Consider the following 17,728-nt stretch of genomic DNA (forward strand, 5'->3'; position numbering starts at 1 on the left):
GCACAGCCCCAATATACTGTGGATCTGGATATGCTCCTCCCAGTCCCACGTCTGACACTGGAGAGAAGTCTCTGCTTGGGCAACTGATGTCGTGACAGCCCCCCATACGCCTCATCCCTCATGGGATAAGCCTGGTGCTTCCGTGAGTTAAGGACTAAGAGAAGGAAATGCGTAAGCAGGGTCACTAAAACTGCCTTTCCCACACAGCTCTGAGCGCAGGAGCACACGACTGGATCTGCCACCGGGATGGAGACCCTCGGGAGCGGTCGGCTGTCGCACAGGCTCGTGCTGTGCTGTGCCTTTTGGGGACTCTGCCTGGCCTCTCCGGACTACGATGGTGAGTGTGTGTCTTTGGGTGAAAAATTGCTGCTTCTTAAAGTACTGGATACTTGGTACCTTTGTAAGATCCCTGAAAACTCATCTTTTAAAGCAATCGCATGGGAGGACACTCTAACTGAGCCTCATGCACACTCTAGTTGAACAGGGAGGTGACAGAGAGGAGAAAGAAACTGGGGTGGAAGAAACTAGAAAGAAAAATTAGAGGAGAAGTATAAGAGAGAGAACTTGAAATCAAAACCTTTAGCTAAAAGTTAGACTCCCACAGCCACGACTTGACCCTGGAGTGGCCTCAGGATTCTTTTGAAAGCCAGGCAGAGGAATTGCCTCTGGTTCCCCAGGCCTGCTGATAACTGTACAACAAAGCAGTTACTAAGCTGTGGGAAATCATACAACAGAGGAATCATATAAATTTTCAATAAGGTTACTCCTGCACACCTCATTCTGTTAGCCAGCTTTTTCTGCCCATCACACAACAGCATTTTACAGAATACTCTCACTTTTAGGGACCCCAACGTAAAATACAAACCCAGAGCCTTTGGGGTAAGCGTCGGGTATGAGTCTGCTCTGCAAAGTACAAGGGTAACTGCACAAACAGCAAGTAACAGACTGTGTTTATCTGACAGATTACTCTCAGAACAGCACCAATGAGCAGGTAACCACACCAGAGATCACGCCGTGTCCCCGAGCCATCCCTGGGGAAAAGGCAACCATCAACAACGTCACGTACCTGTTGATACACGAGGCCACGCGCTCTCAGCTGGGCAGCGTGGTCACCGTGCGGCTCATCCCCTGCCTCTACACCCTCGTCTTCCTGGTGGGGCTGCCTTCAAACGGGCTGGCCCTGTGGGTCCTGGTGACCAGGGCTGAGAAGCTGACCTCCACTGTCTTTCTGATGAACTTGGCTGCTGCAGACCTGCTGCTTATATTGGTGCTGCCCTTCAAGATTTTCTACTATTTCCTGGGGAACAACTGGCCCTTCGGGGAAGGGCTGTGCCGGCTCACCACAGCCTTCTTCTACGGGAACATGTACTGCTCAGTGCTGCTGCTCACGTGCATCAGTGTTGACCGGTACCTGGCTGTGGTGCATCCTTTCTTTTCACGTTCTTTCCGCACCCCTGCCTTTGCCGCCTTCACCTGCACCGCCATCTGGCTCTGTGCTGCCATCCTCACCCTGCCCCTGACTCTGCAGCAGCAGTCGTATCCCCTGTATGGAGCAGACATCACTCTCTGCCACGATGTTCTCCCCAGGCACGAGGATGACGGGTATTATTTCTACTACTTCATCTGCCTGATCGCCTGTGCTTTCCTCACTCCTCTGCTGGTGATGCTGTTCAGCTACTGCTCTGTTCTGCGAACCCTCCTGGACAGTGGGAAGCGGTACTCCTACTCTATGAAGCTCACAGCTCTCGTGCTGTTCACACTTGTGGCCTTCTACACACCCAGCAATGTTCTCCTCCTTGTTCATTACTCCAGCTATAACTCCAAGGTGTATGGCAACCTGTACATCAGCTACATGGTGAGCCTGGCCATCAGTACCTTTAACAGCTGCGCTGATCCCTTTGTCTACTACTATGTTTCGGAAGACTTCCGGGATAAGGTGAGAAGGAGGTTCTTCAGGCACAGAAAACAAAACACCACATCCTTAAAAACCTCCAAGGAAACACTCCCTCAAAAAAGTTCTAAAGATTCACTGGTGTAAGCTTCCATCCCAGCTCCCTGCTCCTAAGGCACTTGCAACTTACAGCGGGGATGAGATGAAGGCAACATGGGGAGATCCCACAAGTTTCATCCACAGCAGGTAGCAATATTTCCCTGGAGACAAGTCCTTTCTCCTGTCTGCGTAGCTAAAACTGAACAAACCTGGACCACAGGATTCCTTGAGAGGTGTGGAGTCCAGGCAGGATGTGGAGTGCTGAACATGCATAGATCTGTCACTGGGACACTGAATACAACTTCTCATCTGGTGACATACTGCCAGGGATGTTCTTGCCAATACCCCTACGTCTGGATTTCCTAATGCATCTTGCAGACTGATGGCTATTTGTGTTCTATTTCTTTCTCTGCTACTGACTTGCTTGTTGTCCTTGAACAAATATTCCCTTCACCTAAAACTGAAAAAGAACAGGCACTTACAAAACCAAATTTCTAAACATTTCAAAAGTACTAGGAGGTACCAATGTGAAATTAACCTCCTGAACTAAAATACTCTGTTAAGAGAATGTAGAACACTGTTTTTTCTAGCAAATACATTCTTGGCTTGATTAGAAAGCAACACCATAGTAATGTCAGCCCACGTTTGGTAACAAGTGTAAAAATCTGGTTCACTCACTCATCCCTATTTTTGCAAATGACCCTTGGGGTCTATAATTTCTTTGGGACAACAACTGTATTAATGGATTTTTTTGGAAATATTATGTCTCTTGAAGGGAAATATTAAAGAAGGAATTGAGAAAACCCTCAGTCTAGAACTCCACACTTCTTTTGTGTAATGCTACACACAATCAGGAGGTGTCTCTCATGAAACAGGTGACCAAGCTTGTTGCTTATTGGAACCTGTGGCAAATTTGACCAAACGGAGCCACCTCCTGTCTCAGACACAACACGGGCATATCTCAGTAAGCAGCAAGGTAGAAAATGAGCAATAAACCTCCTTAGAGTTCCTGAATTCTTTAGTTTTCCTGGTACAGACATGACTTCTGTCCTCATTATAACCTATGATCAAACAAACTTACAGCCTACAATGTGAATAAGAAGAGGCAGACAAGATTGTCTTAAAATCAGTTTTTAATAAAATATTTATCAGAATCTAAAACAAACCCTTTTCTGGACTCAGACTTGCTAAGATTTGTGTGAACAAAATGAAAACAGTCACAGAACTGTTTGTGTGTAACATGTATGTGCGGGGGAGAAACGCAGGTGAAAAACTAGAGCCTATCTCCTACGTGCCAAGGATGTGCCAACTACTGAGCACAGGAGACCTGGTCTAGCCAGGGCTACTGCCACTCAGAAATAGCAAGTACTAAACAAAACCCAAACTGAGCTGAGGTTTTCTAAATAGATTATCTATTCACAATAATGAAAACCAGGTTATTGAGCATTAAATGTCGATAGTTGACATCAGCAAAGCAAGTGCTCTTGTTGCCAATGATCTTCAAGCAAGCTGAACATTCTTCTGGTATTTGTTTTCTACTGATGCTGATTAAGAAGGAGGGAAAGAGGCAAGACCAAAACACTTGGACAAGATAGAACAAGGGAACTATTGCTTTAAAATAAATACCATGGTAATGATTACTCTGCATAATGTACAGTTACAAATATATAAATATTAATTTCATTGAAAGGATTGCAAGCAAAAAAAAAATCACTGATAACTAGCACTGCTGCAGCTATTCAGTAACTTGATGTAAGTAGGAATCTCTGTGTCTTACAAACCCACTGGCACTTTTCTCCTTTTGCAATGGGGGACCATCAGAAAAAGGAAAGGAGAAGCATCTCTCTGAGGGAGGGAGGCAAAACATCTCAAAACCAGAAACAATTCAAAGCCCAGAGCAGCAGCAGGTCTGCCACCCCTGCTGGCTTTCCACCACTGAGTTGACCTCTTCCTTGGTGGAAAAAAAAAATCAATTTCTTCACAAAGTTGGAGTTGGAATTTCCAGTGCTGAGATGTCCTTGTGTTCTCAGGGATAGGAGTGTGACTGATAAGCTTCAGAGTCAGAACTGGGCCAAAGCCTTTGAATAACATTGAGTCTGATAGGCTACGTTGTGTCCAGTGGTTCTCATGGACCTAGTCCTAAAGTTGCTGTATTCCAAGTAGGATTTTGAAGAATAGGGGAAAAATAATCTAGGAAAATTTTCTTCCTAGATAAGAATTAATGATGATTACAAGAAACATGAACAACAAATCTGGGACAGGGGGAAGCTATGGACAGAGAGAACACCAGCTGAGGTGAAGAGGGCAGAGACCTGCTCCTTTACTCCTGTGATAGGGGAGAAAAGGCAACCACAGCTGTGTAGTTTCAGGTTCCTTTATTCAATTCCTTTAAACAAATTACTTTTTATAAACTACAGAAAGGAGCTAGTTTGGTGTGGCAAGACTAAGAGGAGGCAGAGGCTGCCAAGAGCGGATGGACTAGTGATTTTTCTGAAAGTGCCAAAGCTGTGAAGAAGCACTCAAAGTGAAGTCAGGCTCCAGAAACCCTGGCACATCACCTCACACACACTGTCCTGTTCTAACTGTCCCTGTTTTAAGGACGCTAAGGTTGCTCTGCCTTTGCCTCCTGAGGGTCTGGGTCTCTCTGGCTTCTCGTTGTAAAACAGAAGCAAGACTCCTCTGCCTCAAACAGGTGAGTGCACTGGCACAGAGACCCCACAGAACAAGGCCATGATTGATGGGCTGGCACCACCAGGAGGAATTATTTAGCTGGCAGCAACTGGGAGATGGCTGCATCTTGAATTAGTACATGTACCAGAGCCTGAGGAAAGTGAAGAAAGTCAGGTTTAAGACTTGGTTGAAACTCCCTACCTTCATCTCCTTGTCCCCAGTGGTGATGCTAGCTGACTGCCCAAGGATCTATGAGAGGACCAAGCAATATAAAATGACATCAAATATCTATCCAGAAGCATACAATGGATGAGACAAGGAAACCAAAACCAGAGGACTGAAGAGTCTAGAACATAGGTCCTATCTTCTGTGGGAAGCTAGTCACATAGACATTATCAGGGTGACTAAATGTCTCAATCTCCCAGACCCAAAGTATTAAACACAGCTGAGGCTGGAACCAGCAAACAGTGGGGTTTGTATTGTGCAGCTTTGATATTTAGAAAAGAAAAAAAACCCCTCTTGTTGCAGCTCACACTAGGTCTGTTATTTACCCAGGGGATAAATATTGACTCAGTCCTGTGTGTGTACACAATAGCCAGTGTCTGCCAGGCCAGTTGCTTACGGGAGATGGAATTTAGTTTAAAGGCATTTATTTACCTGCCAGACAGGAATGCAGCCGCCAGTGCTTCCGCTGTGCTGTGCGGACACAGTGAGGACATGGTCTGTTCATGCACACTGAAGAGACGTGGCAAAAACCTCTGCTGAGAAGCAGTGGGTACATATGGGCAGCAGCCACGTCAAGATCCTGTGAGGAGAGCTCAGAGCAGCCACGAAGGAAGGCTTGGAAACACACCAACAAAACAGTTCTGAAATTTCTGGGAACTTCAAGACCCAGAACTTCATCATGTCAACTACATTCTACAAATACCTGGCCCCAGACAAAAAGGACTGGAAACTGCATATGCCCAATTTCTGGGATACCTCCTGTTTTGTCCCCATGTGGACATTTTTCTGGAATAAAATTGCCTTTATTCAGGAATGGAATGTCTATACTGGGATATATTCTTGTCATGGCTCCTGCGTAAACAAGCCCTAAAAATGAATGGAGCTGGGCTTTTTCCTGTTTCCATTCACCAATAAACATCCTCAAAAGGAGTTTCCAGCCCACTCTGGGTCCGGGTAACAATAGAAGTGGGAAGATAAAACATTAACACTATTTTGCAACAAGCAATTGCATGTAACTCCTCCAAAGAGAACAATGCTGCTCCAGGCAGGAAGGGAAACCAAAAAATCTTGGCTCCTGCACTTTTGGAAACACAAAGCTTTTGTTTTTAGTTTTACCACATTGCTTGGGGCAGGTCAGTCTAAGGGAGTCCAGCCTCTGGGACACCAGTACTGGCCAGCAGACCCAGGGTTAATGCATAGATTACCATATCCCAAACAACCATTGGATGGGGATCCCAGTGGGAACAGAATAAAAGCAACTGGTGAAGGCAGGCAAGCATTTAAAAGGAGTGTGCCTTGGGTCAGCTTTATTTTCATGCCCGGGTTACAAGGAGGAAAGGGACTGAGAAGGCTGCAAGCAGCCCTTATCAGCACATAGTGCAAACTGAAGAGGGCTCACCCACCTAATCCTTGTCACTGCTATGGTTGGCTCCCCACCTGAAGCCTGCAGCTGCATGGTGGACAGTCAAGCCCTTCAGCCCTGACATTGAATTTAGTTTTCTCTTGTAAAATGGACCAACAACTTCCCTGAACATGGAGCCACTAGGGAAGTTTTTCCTCTTATGGGACATTGTTGTGGGTGCATTAGAATTATGGGCTGGGGAAGATGATTAGCCTCTTGCTATGTCATCATTAGCAAAACACACTAATTTTTATTATTATAACTTGAGAGAAAACTTCTCAGCCATCTTTCCTCAAACAGCAGTTTAGCTAAGCACAAGGCCTGGACTTAGCTTCTAAATGTAGCTAGGAAATGGCATTTGCAGTATCCTGATAGTAGAGAAAACACTTTGAAATGGTCTATAGGTTTGAATTCCAGCCCCTATTTTTCTCACCTAGAGGGCACAGCACATTGGTCTCCCATCCTGGGAAGTACTCCAAAGAGGATGTACAAAAGGCAGGAAAACTGACAAAAAAAATAATGCTGAGTGTCCCCCTTAGTGCTCCAGATCCCTCCCCATGGGGCAGCAAAGCCTACAGTTCTGAGTGCATCAGGAAGTAGTCATCGTTCAGTTTCTGTTCTGCAGCAGGTCGTCTGTAGGAACAAACTCATACAGGAGTTGATTCTGAGCCTCTTCTTATTTAAATTATATATTTCTGTTGAAAAGAGAACAAAATGAAGAAAAGTCACTTTCCCAGTACATATCTTTGTGAAACATCACTGGGGCTGGGCAGAGAAAAGCTTAAAAGGTCACTTTTTATTCTGCTGGGGATGGAGACATTCAGGTCAGGAAGACTTTTAGATGCTGCCCTAGCAAGATCTTGCTCCTGGTGACTCCTTGCTGAAGAGGTTAGCAAGTCAGCTGTGAGAATGCCCCTTTTGAGGAATTGAATACATTTGACCCAACACATGAGTTAGTACATTATATGTTGACTCTCAAACTAGATTTATGATCCCCCTACTCTCCAGCTCACCATTCTACTGTGGTCACTACTTCCTGAGTCTTGTCCACTTCTTTTAACGTGCTTGCTGTTGTCAGTTCTGCCACAATCTCAAAAACATCAGCTTCTGATACGTAAGGGTCTGGGTCGTATTCGTAGGAGTAGTACGACAGATCTGTCTGTAGTGGAGGCCCTTCCTCTGCTGGAAAGGAAACCACAGAATCTCAGGTTGTGCTTTAGCCAAAGAAACTGCATTTCAGTATCATATAGAGAGGAGGAGAATGACATGAAAGGAATTTTCATTGGGGAGTCAAATCAGGGGTCAAATGAGTGCATTCCATGAGTAAAGGAGGCTCCACATGTCAGTGTGACCTGCACATACATGTTTAGATTCACATGCAAGAAGAAAAGCTGCTGTAAATCAGAATTTTCAATTTCCCAGTCTGAGACTTGGGCAATGTAAAATAAATAAATAAATAAATAAATCAGAGGGGGGGGAAGAAAAAAAAGGGCCATGTGATTTGAAAAAAAAAATCTCAAAGTTTCATCATTTTAAAGTATTTAATTTTAGGCATTAACTGAGACACTTCAGTTAGGAACCAGTTCACACCAAGACCTCTACACAGTAAGAAAAGAGTAAGAGACACCTTTGGGAACATCAGCTAAAGGGCAGACTGTGTTAGAGCAATTTACTTGGTGCATGTCATGAAAAGACCAGTTTAAACAGCTAGATTTCTTTTCAGCCCAACCAGAATGAAGACAACCAGAATGAAGGCCAGGATCCTACATTAAAACCATTAAAACTTCCCCCTCGGCCTGACCTAGCAGTAGCTGAGATACATCTGCTTCAGCACAGTCACCTACCACTGAGAAACTTCCATCATTTCAGAGAGGAACAGACACATCACAGGCAGAAACAGACACTCATCCTCCTTGCATTCACTCCAGTCTATACAAAGACACTGGCAGGTCATTCACACAGGACATATCCCACTCAAAACACGCTGTGCCTCTCTGTGGTGGGCAACTGCTCACTGTCCAGAGAGTAAGACTGCAAGAGAAAACTTCTAGGAATTATCAGTAAGTCCCTATTTTCTAAACTGTTCCTGGAGCCAGCTCAGCTGTCCATCTTTCCTGTTTGCTCTCTGTATACACTGCTCTAATCCAAACCAAAGCAATCACCGAGCCGGAGCTGTTGCAGGGAGGAAAAGTCTCCCTCCCTTCTCCCAGCACATTTGGCTTTATTTAAGGAGAACACACATCAAGGCCTTTGGAAAATGTTTGTTCTCTAGGAATAAAATATCTGAAGGCTCTTCCCTGATGCCTCCCACATCCTCCCAGCAACAGGCTCAGCCATAGGCAAGGGAACACTTGCCTGAAAGCAGAGTCAGTCTCTGCATTCACTTCTTCTTGGCCTTCTCCATGTGAGAACCTGCCAGAGCATGAGCTTGTTCTATGAATGGATGATTGCTGTCCACCAGGGACAGAATTAACATCACAGACCTCACTCTTCCCAGGAATGCAGCATTGGAGTCAAAGCAAAGACGAAAGGCCGACATTTCCTGTTGCATACAAACCACTCCCCCATCTCCAAATGTTTGTGCCTAAGCCAATGTTTGCTGAACACCGATGGGGTGAAAGGAAAAATGGCCCATGGCCAGCTCAATCAATCCTGAAAGAGCAGCGGGCCCGCGAATAACGCGCCTGCCAGGGAGCGCTGCGAGATGACTGCACCTGGAAGCAGAGTTCACACTGATGTTCCTGTTCGGAGCCAGGGATGGCATTTAATTTAAAAAGAAATAATAATAATACCACCACCAAATAAAAGTATCATAATTCCACCCAGAATTTTCTTCCCCTCTAACTGCTAGAGCAGAACCGTACACATAACACGGCTCCAGCTGTGGGGAGAAGACTGGGGGGTCAGACAGCACCAAGCTGGGAGCGTTGCCTGCTCAGAGCAATGCTGAATGTAACACCACAGCAGGGCTGATATCACTGCATACTGCTGCCCCACACTTTGATATCACTGTTCTATACATGCAGAATCACAACACTACCATGATATCAACGTATTGTCTTCCAACATCAGTGGCTATACATTTAGCACTTTCAGCAGAGAAGATTTAGGCCATTTCAGAAGAGCATTAACGATCTACAGAAGCAATCAAAGCACCATTTCATCAGAGAGATGATATTAGAGCTGCTGAGGATCCCTGAGGCTCTGAAATCCATCCATATTTTCATAGCCTTGTGTGACAATGATGTTAGGAAAGACATAGACAGAGAGGCACTTGAGATACTGATACACCAGTTCGCAACCAAAATTCTGCTCCAAGAGCTTCAGTCCAAACATATGACTGGAGCAGGCTGTGAAAGGATGCTAGCAGAGCTTCAATGCTGAGAGGCAGAGGTGGGTCCACGCTACTCATCAAAAAACCTGTTCCATCCCTCTGAGTCTCAGTAATTCACCTGTGAGAAAGAACAGCTGAGGAAGGGGATTCAGGTATGAGTGGTTTCAGTTGAGTCCTGTCACCCTGCACACTTCCCTCTCAAACTGAAGAATATTTCTAAAGATGCAAACAGCGTCCACCTATCTGTACAAGAAAGTCTACAGTTTCAAGATCAAACCTCAGTCATTCTTCACTTGCTGCAGACTTTCAAAAGGCATTTTAAAATGCTTTGACAATAGCTAGGCGCTGCAAGAAGCACTGCAGCTTGGTTTTTCAGGACCAAGCTCTACATACAAGAGCTTATCTTGAACAGCGTAACTCAAAAGCTGGAATTTTTTAATTCTCACGAACTCACTGGTCTATATGGAGCTACACAGCAAGCCCGTGTTTGCCAGAGCGAGCCGAACCCTTTCTGAAGTTCCTCACTGTTTGCTGGAAGGAAGCTGGCTCTCATTGTTTCCATTGCTGGGGTAACATAGACAAGAGCTAACAATGAAAGCATCAATCAAACCAAGCTGAGCCTGCACAAGTTCTATGGCAAATACAGAAGGATTTCAGACAATATAAACACCACGTGGTTCTCCAAGAAAGTGGTATTTCCTGAAGATTAACACACTGAGGCAGTTTTACCAACCTGCCCCTAAGCTTGTTTTGGCTCCTGGAGTTTTGCATCCTTTTAGGAAGTCACAGATTTAGACATGGCTCATCAGAACTTTCACTAGAAACTCAGAGCACCTGAGCAGACTTAAACCAATCACATGCTTCAGTGCTAACAAACCAGCAAGTCCAAAGCAGAGCCGTGTAGAAGGAGAGATTCATTCATTTGTTACACTTTGATTCATGTACCGTGTGGTTGACCTGAGAGGAGCCCAGAGGATTAATGAAAATCACATGCTGGGTGCTTTTCCTGATGCAGGATTTAGGTCAGTTTTATTTTTGAATGCTCACTCTGCCATGGTGCTCAGACAGCTCAGTTCAGAAGAGTACCTGCCTTCCAGGAGACCCTCACCTTGAACACTCACAGATTCTAGAGCAAAGCCAGCTCCAAATGCTGGTGCTTTGACAAACAAATCCTTATAGCATACAGGTTTGTTAATCTAACATCTGTATAAAAATGCCCTGCACAAAACCCAATAATTATCAGAATTTCCACCTTTGCTCTTATTTTTCCTACTGAGTTATTTTTCTTAGACAGATTAGATTTTTTCTGAAATAATCTACATAATAAATAAATACTGTTTTGAAAATTTTGGGATTGTGGACTACTGTCAGTTCCACAATTTTTTTCCTAAGTAACTATATTTTTACTACCAAATTTTTATTTGAAAATAATATAATTGCAGTCTCATTTTGTACACCAGCAGCAGAACACTTAGCATGGCCTTGCATTCCAGCAGTGCCCTACAGAGCAGTTTGGGAATGCTGTTTTAAAGGGTTCAGATTGCAAACAGAGTTTCCATGCTGAGTACGTAGCATTTGCACAGAATAAGAGGCAACAGGCATTCATCTCAGTTATTCCAACAGACAGCAATCTGATATATATTTTTTAATTATTATTATTTTTTCACATTAAGTCTTAAAAAAAAGAGCAGGCAAACAGGAGAGGCATTAAACACTAAGATGGATTGACAGATAGAAATAGTCATAATGGAATATTCACGAGGTTTTTACACCTTAATAAGAAAACTGTCCATCAACTTCTGTAGAGCAGAGGAAGGGCAAAGAACAGGATGGTGTCTCATGTTTGACACATGCTAGTCTGAACTCTGGTGCACAAGAAGGACACGAGAAGGCATGGAGTCTTCTCTTGAAGAATTAACTTGTTTTACCGATTTGTTAGGAGAGTTAGAGGCCAGGGGAAAATTAATGAGTGGAAAGCAGCCAGGAAAAATCTAGTCCAGTTTATTTACTAGAAACAGCATGAAACAAACTATTCTATTGACTCTCCACTGCTTCTTGGTGAGATTTATTGTGAGCCATGAGCAAGCTCAACATGAGTCTTGGAAAAAAAGTGTATGAATATAAGCACCAAATAAAATGAGCAGCCAAATTCCTGGCTACTCCATCTACTGACCTTAACATTTTTGCTCACGAAGGCCCTTTGTTCCAAACAGCAGCTCTGAAAGAATCAGGACTGCCAGCTCAATTTTTTTTGCACAGAACTGCTAGAGACAAAAGTTAATCCACCTGGATTCCAGTTCTTGCAATGGTTTGGTCTGTTGTCATGTCCTGTTCGGTTGTTTGTTGAAACACATTACATCAAGCTTGACTTTAAATGTGATCTTTCCAACTTAATATTGAAGAAAAGATCACAGAGTGTGTGTTGTTCAAAAAATAGGAGGGTCATTTGCTCAGTCCTGTCAACAATTACCCAAATCTTGCATGTGCACTGACTACAGCAGGTATCATGCAAGATTTCCTGGAAAGAAAAGGACTGGAAGGGCTAGTCTGTTGCTGAATAGCTATCATCCTAAGTTTCCTTGACCTCTTTATTTTTTGTTTTCTGAATGTTCTGTCTTTTCTAAAGGATGAAGAAATTCAACATCTTTATTTAAATGTGCTTAAGAGCCAATATAATTTTATATAGTGATAGTATAGGCTTTAATCTTACTAAATAAGAGGGCCTTGGATAAATGCAGAAGTATGATATTACCTGCTGGAGTTTGTTGAACACTGGGTTGCTCAGCTGTGTGGGAGTGTGTCTCCCTTTCTTCTGGCAAATTCTTGGCTGTAAATAAAAATAAATGCTCTGGTCAAACTTTTAAAAATAAACCTCTAGAAAATGTTTGCATTTCCAGAGGTAGAAGTCAGGTCACTGAACATCTTGAAAGCCCACTATGTAGAATCTCCAAAGAATGTTACATTTCACGGATGTCATTTTTATCTAGGATTATTAACTTCAGATAAAACAGTATCACTAATTTTCTCTGAAGTTCATTCTGGTTGATAAAATATGTATTAATGAGAACAGAAAACCAGTTATTCTGAGCTAAGCAGGAAGGCACCTGCTCTGGTAATTTAATCCCCTGTACTATGAGTAGCAAAATAACACATAGGAGGTTTTGAATTCTCCTCTTTGACCTACCACATGTAGGTAATTATCATTTACTTAGATGAGGAATTGTAGTGTTCATAACAGAAAAGGAAACTGAATTAAACCTACAGGCAGAACACTGAGACATGGGCATCTGTTCTATCCTTGTATTGTTCCTGCATGATGCTACTTCCATCTGGCAATGGTTGGGGTAAATCTGTCCATCTGATCCACATACAGGCTCCCCGTCATAGCCGCAGTCTCGTGAACACATGCACTGCTCAAAATACTCATCCTCCAAACAGCCAAAAACATTATTGCATGGTCCAGAGTGAACAAAGCCTGAAAAGTAAACAAAAACATCCAAAGCACTCTTTCTGCATAGGAAGGGGAAGGTGGGGTGGCAATTTTCTTCTGTTTCTCTGATGTAAGTTTTCATGTTGAATCCCATGAGATTTTTCATATGAATTTACAAACTTGGTGGAATAAAAAGCCCTGGGAATAAAGCTGTCTTTCAGAAAAGAACCATATTGCATCAGATACCAGATACAGGATAATGCAACTCTCTGGTATGACAGAGAACAGAAAGGAACATGCAGTTTTTCTGGGGAAAGGTATTCCTTTCACTGATGCATGAAATCATTCCATCTTCCTGTAGTTAATTATGGAACTCTACTGTAAGATATTTTAAAGAAAGAAAAATCAACTTCCATTTTAAAGAGTTCTCACCTTTATGTTTATTAACACATCTCACCTTGTGCAGGTTCTCACAGAATTCTACATCATATCTTGCCTCTGAAGCAAGTAACAGTCACTTTGTGACTGAAGAGCAGACTACATTGGTCTCTTTGGCTGTCATAAGTTTAATGCTGCTATCCCACAAACCTTTATAAAACTTCCACTAACACAGCTAATGAAATAGAGCATTTTTCTAAATGTGATTTTGAGTTCTGAACTCCTGGAAAGTATGTCTGCAGGCTCCATTTAAAAAAAAAAAAAATCTGCTTGGCTTTGGTGCAACTTACCAACCCATTGGCTAGCTGAGCTTTCCACCTCATTGCATGTTGGCCCATCACAGAGCTCCCGAGCCAAGGGACTGTTTTCACTCACGTTGTAGAAACGAGTTGCTTCAAAAGCTGCAGGCCAGCAAGAATGAGAAATCACAACCAAGCCTTATGCCTAGAGCTCTAATGCTGGCAAAAACCAAAGGAAAACAGGCACGTACCTGGCTCATAGTAATCGTACACTTTGATAGGAACAGGAGCTGTTTTCCCAACTATATGCTCTCTGAAAGCTTGAAACTTCACACAGGTCATGCACTGGCTGGGAATCTGTACGAAATCATGTAAAAAACTCATTGTAGTAAAATCTGCACTTTAAGTGGAGACACAAATAAACATACAAATAAACATTGCATGTGACCCTAATGTAACACACTGTGCTGGACACTTGGGAGAATGAAGACACCTCCAATACTACGTATAGAGACAAAGATAATGAGTAAAAGCCAAACAGAATGAATTAAAATATGTGATACTTTCCCAGCCTTTAAAGCACATACTTGCCATACAACAATGTCAGAAAGTCAAACCTGAAACTCAAGCTGTATTCTCTGGTTTACCTAACACCACTCCTGTCATCAGCCAGCTTGTTAATGAAACTACCTAGCAATTTACTGCTGATGACCAAGCCAGGAGACATCACATCTTCCACTCTCAGGTATGTGCTGTGAGATCTGCATTTTTACTCCAACCTTTTAGCAATGCTAGTTGCACCTGGAAGTGAGATTATTTTGAGGCATAAACTAAGCAATACCTGCCCAGAAATTCTGTGTGCACTGAAGCTAATCACCTGCTTCTATTATCCTTTGGTTTCCAACCAAAACCACAACACCTACCTGGCCTCAAAGGAGGCTCAAGCAACTGGCCAGTTGAAGCTGCTTGGTAATCCTCATCTGTGAGAGACCATCAACATCAATACACCGTACCTATGCCTGATCCACTCCTCATTTGCCTTTCATTGAAAAGCAACATTATAAGAAACAAAGTCATTACCTCATCAAAATAAAAAAGGACTTTTCTTCCATCCACTTCATATCTTTTTAATCCAATTTGCTTGTTCATCAATAACTGAGGAAAAAAAAAAAAATCAACAGGTTTAGTTTCATCTCATTTTACAGAAAATAGTTTGAAGAAGAAGAAAGATTTTACTCTGCTCAGAAAACTGATCAGACACTAAACCTCAGGGGTTTCTTTTGCTGGAAAAGGACGTTTCAGTAAGAGGGGAAATGCAAAGAGGATTGCAGTTGCTGTCATACAACTGAGGAAAAAGCCATCTGTGTTTTTTCCTGTGACCTGATGAGGAATGCTTGCAAGGTGCACAATGCTGAGTGTTCTTTTCCTGGTCCCTGGTGCATTTATCTCCCTCAGACTATGCCTGACATATCATCCATAATCTAATTGAATAGCTCCCATATTGTTTGCCATACCAAGGCTCAAGCAAGACCTTAGAGACCTCAAAACACTCAATAAAGTCTCTTATTTACACTCCTTCAAGCTGCCAGGGAATTATGCTGCTGGATCACACCGGGTATTAAAGGTCTCCTTCTCCCACCAGCTGAAAAATCCAAAACATTCTTGTGCCAGGAAAATTAATCCTTACATTTGAAAAGAGCAGCCATTTGAAAGAGCCCTCGGCATCCTCCCTTTTGACGAATGGGGTCAGGCCAGGCCTCTGCTACTCATCTTCTCTCCCTCTGAGGCCCAGGGATTTTAATTTGCATTGTACCAGTCAGGCCCACAGACAACCTCTTCTGATGCTTTTTATTTATTGGGACAATCTGGATACATAAGGAGTATCAGAACCCAATCTAAGAGTACTTCCCACATCTGGGGTGCTGCTGCCCCTCATCCACCCCAGCTATTTGTAAAATCACTCTAGCTCATCTGCTCGTGCTGACTCTGGGTCTGTACCTGTATCATGATCACAATCTTCAGAGGAAAGTGCAAGGGCCTTCATTGTCAGAATTACTGCACCACCTCAAAGAATCCAGTAACTACCTCCCTGGTCCAGACTGCTAATGAATCACCACCAAAATAGAAATGCTATCATCTGATATAACTATGTAAAGTTTTATTTAAAAATTTCCAAGAGACTTACTCATCATTTTCCATATTTGGAATACAAACATCTCAATATTATCACGACTGTCATACTGTATGTACTTGATCAGTCAGTCATTACTGTTGTGATAAACTGTATCCAGAACACAGCTAACCATGTGAAAAACATTTAATCCAGAAGCTGGGGAGAATGATGGTCTGTAATGGTTTGTGGAAGAGGACTCTTGGGTTTTAATCCCAGTTTGGGGAGTGAAGGGCCAGAGCAGATACTTCTATCCTCCAAACTGTCCTATTACTTTCACCTCCGTATCAGACAATCCTGTTTGTGATGTAGGGATAATATTTCCTTAGTTTTTTGGGGTTTTTTTTAAAATGTTCCTAAGTAATTTTGAGATCTTAGAATGAAAGGTCTGTGGAAAGGAGAACAAAGCATTATTATGACTATGCATCAAAAAGAATGACATGAAGCAAAAAGCATTTCAACTGAAATTTGCCCAAACCTGCTACCAACAGCTTGAACTGTGAATTTCTTCAGTAGAGTGCTCCTAGTTGTAAAACCCTGCACACAGCTTCCTGTTATTACTGTAACAAGCAAAGGAACATGTGTTTAAGTCTCACACAATATGGAAGGGGCCAATTTAATTTGTCCTTATAATTTTAGGGGCCTGATGGTGGTTGTTATTACTCAGCAGTAGATGGCTGCAGACAGTCCTTTTATGAGGGCTTGGAGAGGCTGGCGCCACCGGGAAATGCTCAGCTCAGCTAAAGTTGCATTTTTCTGGTGAAGCTTGATATATACCAGCCTGTGGTGACCTCCTGACCTTGTCGACACCCAGCATTATTAGAAGGATTTGTGGCTACACAGCCAAAGGGGCTGCCCCTCAACAGAGCATTTATTAACCATCACTGCCCCGGAGCTGCACGTGGGTCCGCTCTGTGCATACTGCTGCCTTGTGAGGGCAAACAACACACAAGGAAATCTGATTTACAGCCCTGCCCCTCCTCACCAGGAGGAGAGAAAAATTGGCTAGGATAACAAGAAAATGCAGCAGTGGGAATGACAGGACTTGCCTCTCCTGAAGGTGGTATCCAAAATACATAACAAAACCAGTACTGGGTCATCAGTGAAATAATTTCATTTTTGTCAGCATGACTTGGATACACAATTGATAGCCATGAATAAATCATAGGGGTTGTATCTGCATCTTCACTGCCTACCTAGATAAACACTTGAGCTTTGTCCCTACATTTCATTTTCACAGATGTAAAGGGTTTGTACAGTAAGAAAAATGGAATTCAGCTCTTCATGGGGAACGTTCCTCCTTGAAGGTGCAATATTCTTCCCCATTGAGCAAAATCTCTCACTGCCCAAAGGAAGTAATTCTGTTCTGGTCATAGAAACAGGCTGCCCAGTGCTGAATCCTCTCTCCAAATCAAGGCAGCAACTACATAAACTTTTGCCCAAAAAACTTTCAAAACAGTGGGGTTTGAACCAGCTTTTTTGTATCTTACAAGCACTGAAGTGCTGCAAAGTACCTGCCATCCTTCTGAGATCTGCAGGAACCTAACTCAGATCAGTTCTGTGCTGCACAAGCTCAGCCTGACCAGCTAAGAGAGAATCAGCTCCTTTTCCTGTTAAGGGGAGAAAGGAGAACACCCCACCTGCTAGTCCATGCCCTGAGACTCTAACAGATGGGGCTACACTGGGACTCTGTTGCTTCTCTACCCATAGAGGAAGGAACATGAGATTCAGACAGGCAACAAGATGCCGCAAGGGAAAGCACAACCAACTGATCTGCTTAGTGCTAGAGAAAGCTCAATGTGCTGGAGAGCTCATTCTTTCAGAAAATAA

The 17,728-nt window shown here is 43.1% G+C and overlaps 2 protein-coding genes across 2 annotated transcripts; one reads left to right on the forward strand and one right to left on the reverse strand.

The window, feature by feature from the left end:
• Positions 1 to 167: 167 nt before the first annotated feature.
• F2RL3 (F2R like thrombin or trypsin receptor 3) lies at positions 168 to 2,038 on the forward strand. Its single transcript, XM_010172288.2, is given in 3 exon segments — positions 168 to 218; positions 220 to 337; positions 963 to 2,038. Coding segments are annotated over 3 exon segments (1,245 nt in total).
• Positions 2,039 to 6,375: 4,337 nt separating this feature from the next.
• LOC114818753 (C3 and PZP-like alpha-2-macroglobulin domain-containing protein 8) lies at positions 6,376 to 15,735 on the reverse strand. Its single transcript, XM_029086037.1, has 7 exons — positions 15,727 to 15,735; positions 13,980 to 14,085; positions 13,780 to 13,890; positions 12,884 to 13,096; positions 12,374 to 12,448; positions 7,301 to 7,469; positions 6,376 to 6,982 (listed from the first exon to the last, which is right to left on the reverse strand). Coding segments are annotated over exons 1-7 (684 nt in total). The 3' UTR covers positions 6,376 to 6,981.
• Between the last annotated feature and the right edge of the window lie 1,993 nt (positions 15,736 to 17,728).

This window comes from Antrostomus carolinensis, unplaced genomic scaffold (assembly GCF_000700745.2).
Source record: "Antrostomus carolinensis isolate BGI_N321 unplaced genomic scaffold, ASM70074v2 scaffold31167, whole genome shotgun sequence".
In the NCBI taxonomy this organism is placed as follows: Eukaryota; Metazoa; Chordata; class Aves; order Caprimulgiformes; family Caprimulgidae; genus Antrostomus; species Antrostomus carolinensis.

Excerpts from the sequence above, each read along its gene's own strand:
- LOC114818753 (XM_029086037.1), bottom strand. Across the intron at positions 13,891-13,979 it reads GTACGATTACTATGAGCCAG|CTTTTGAAGCAACTCGTTTC; the intron begins GTACGTGCCTGT and ends GCTGGCCTGCAG. Across the intron at positions 7,470-12,373 it reads TGTTCAACAAACTCCAGCAG|CAGAGGAAGGGCCTCCACTA; the intron begins GTAATATCATAC and ends TTTCCTTTCCAG.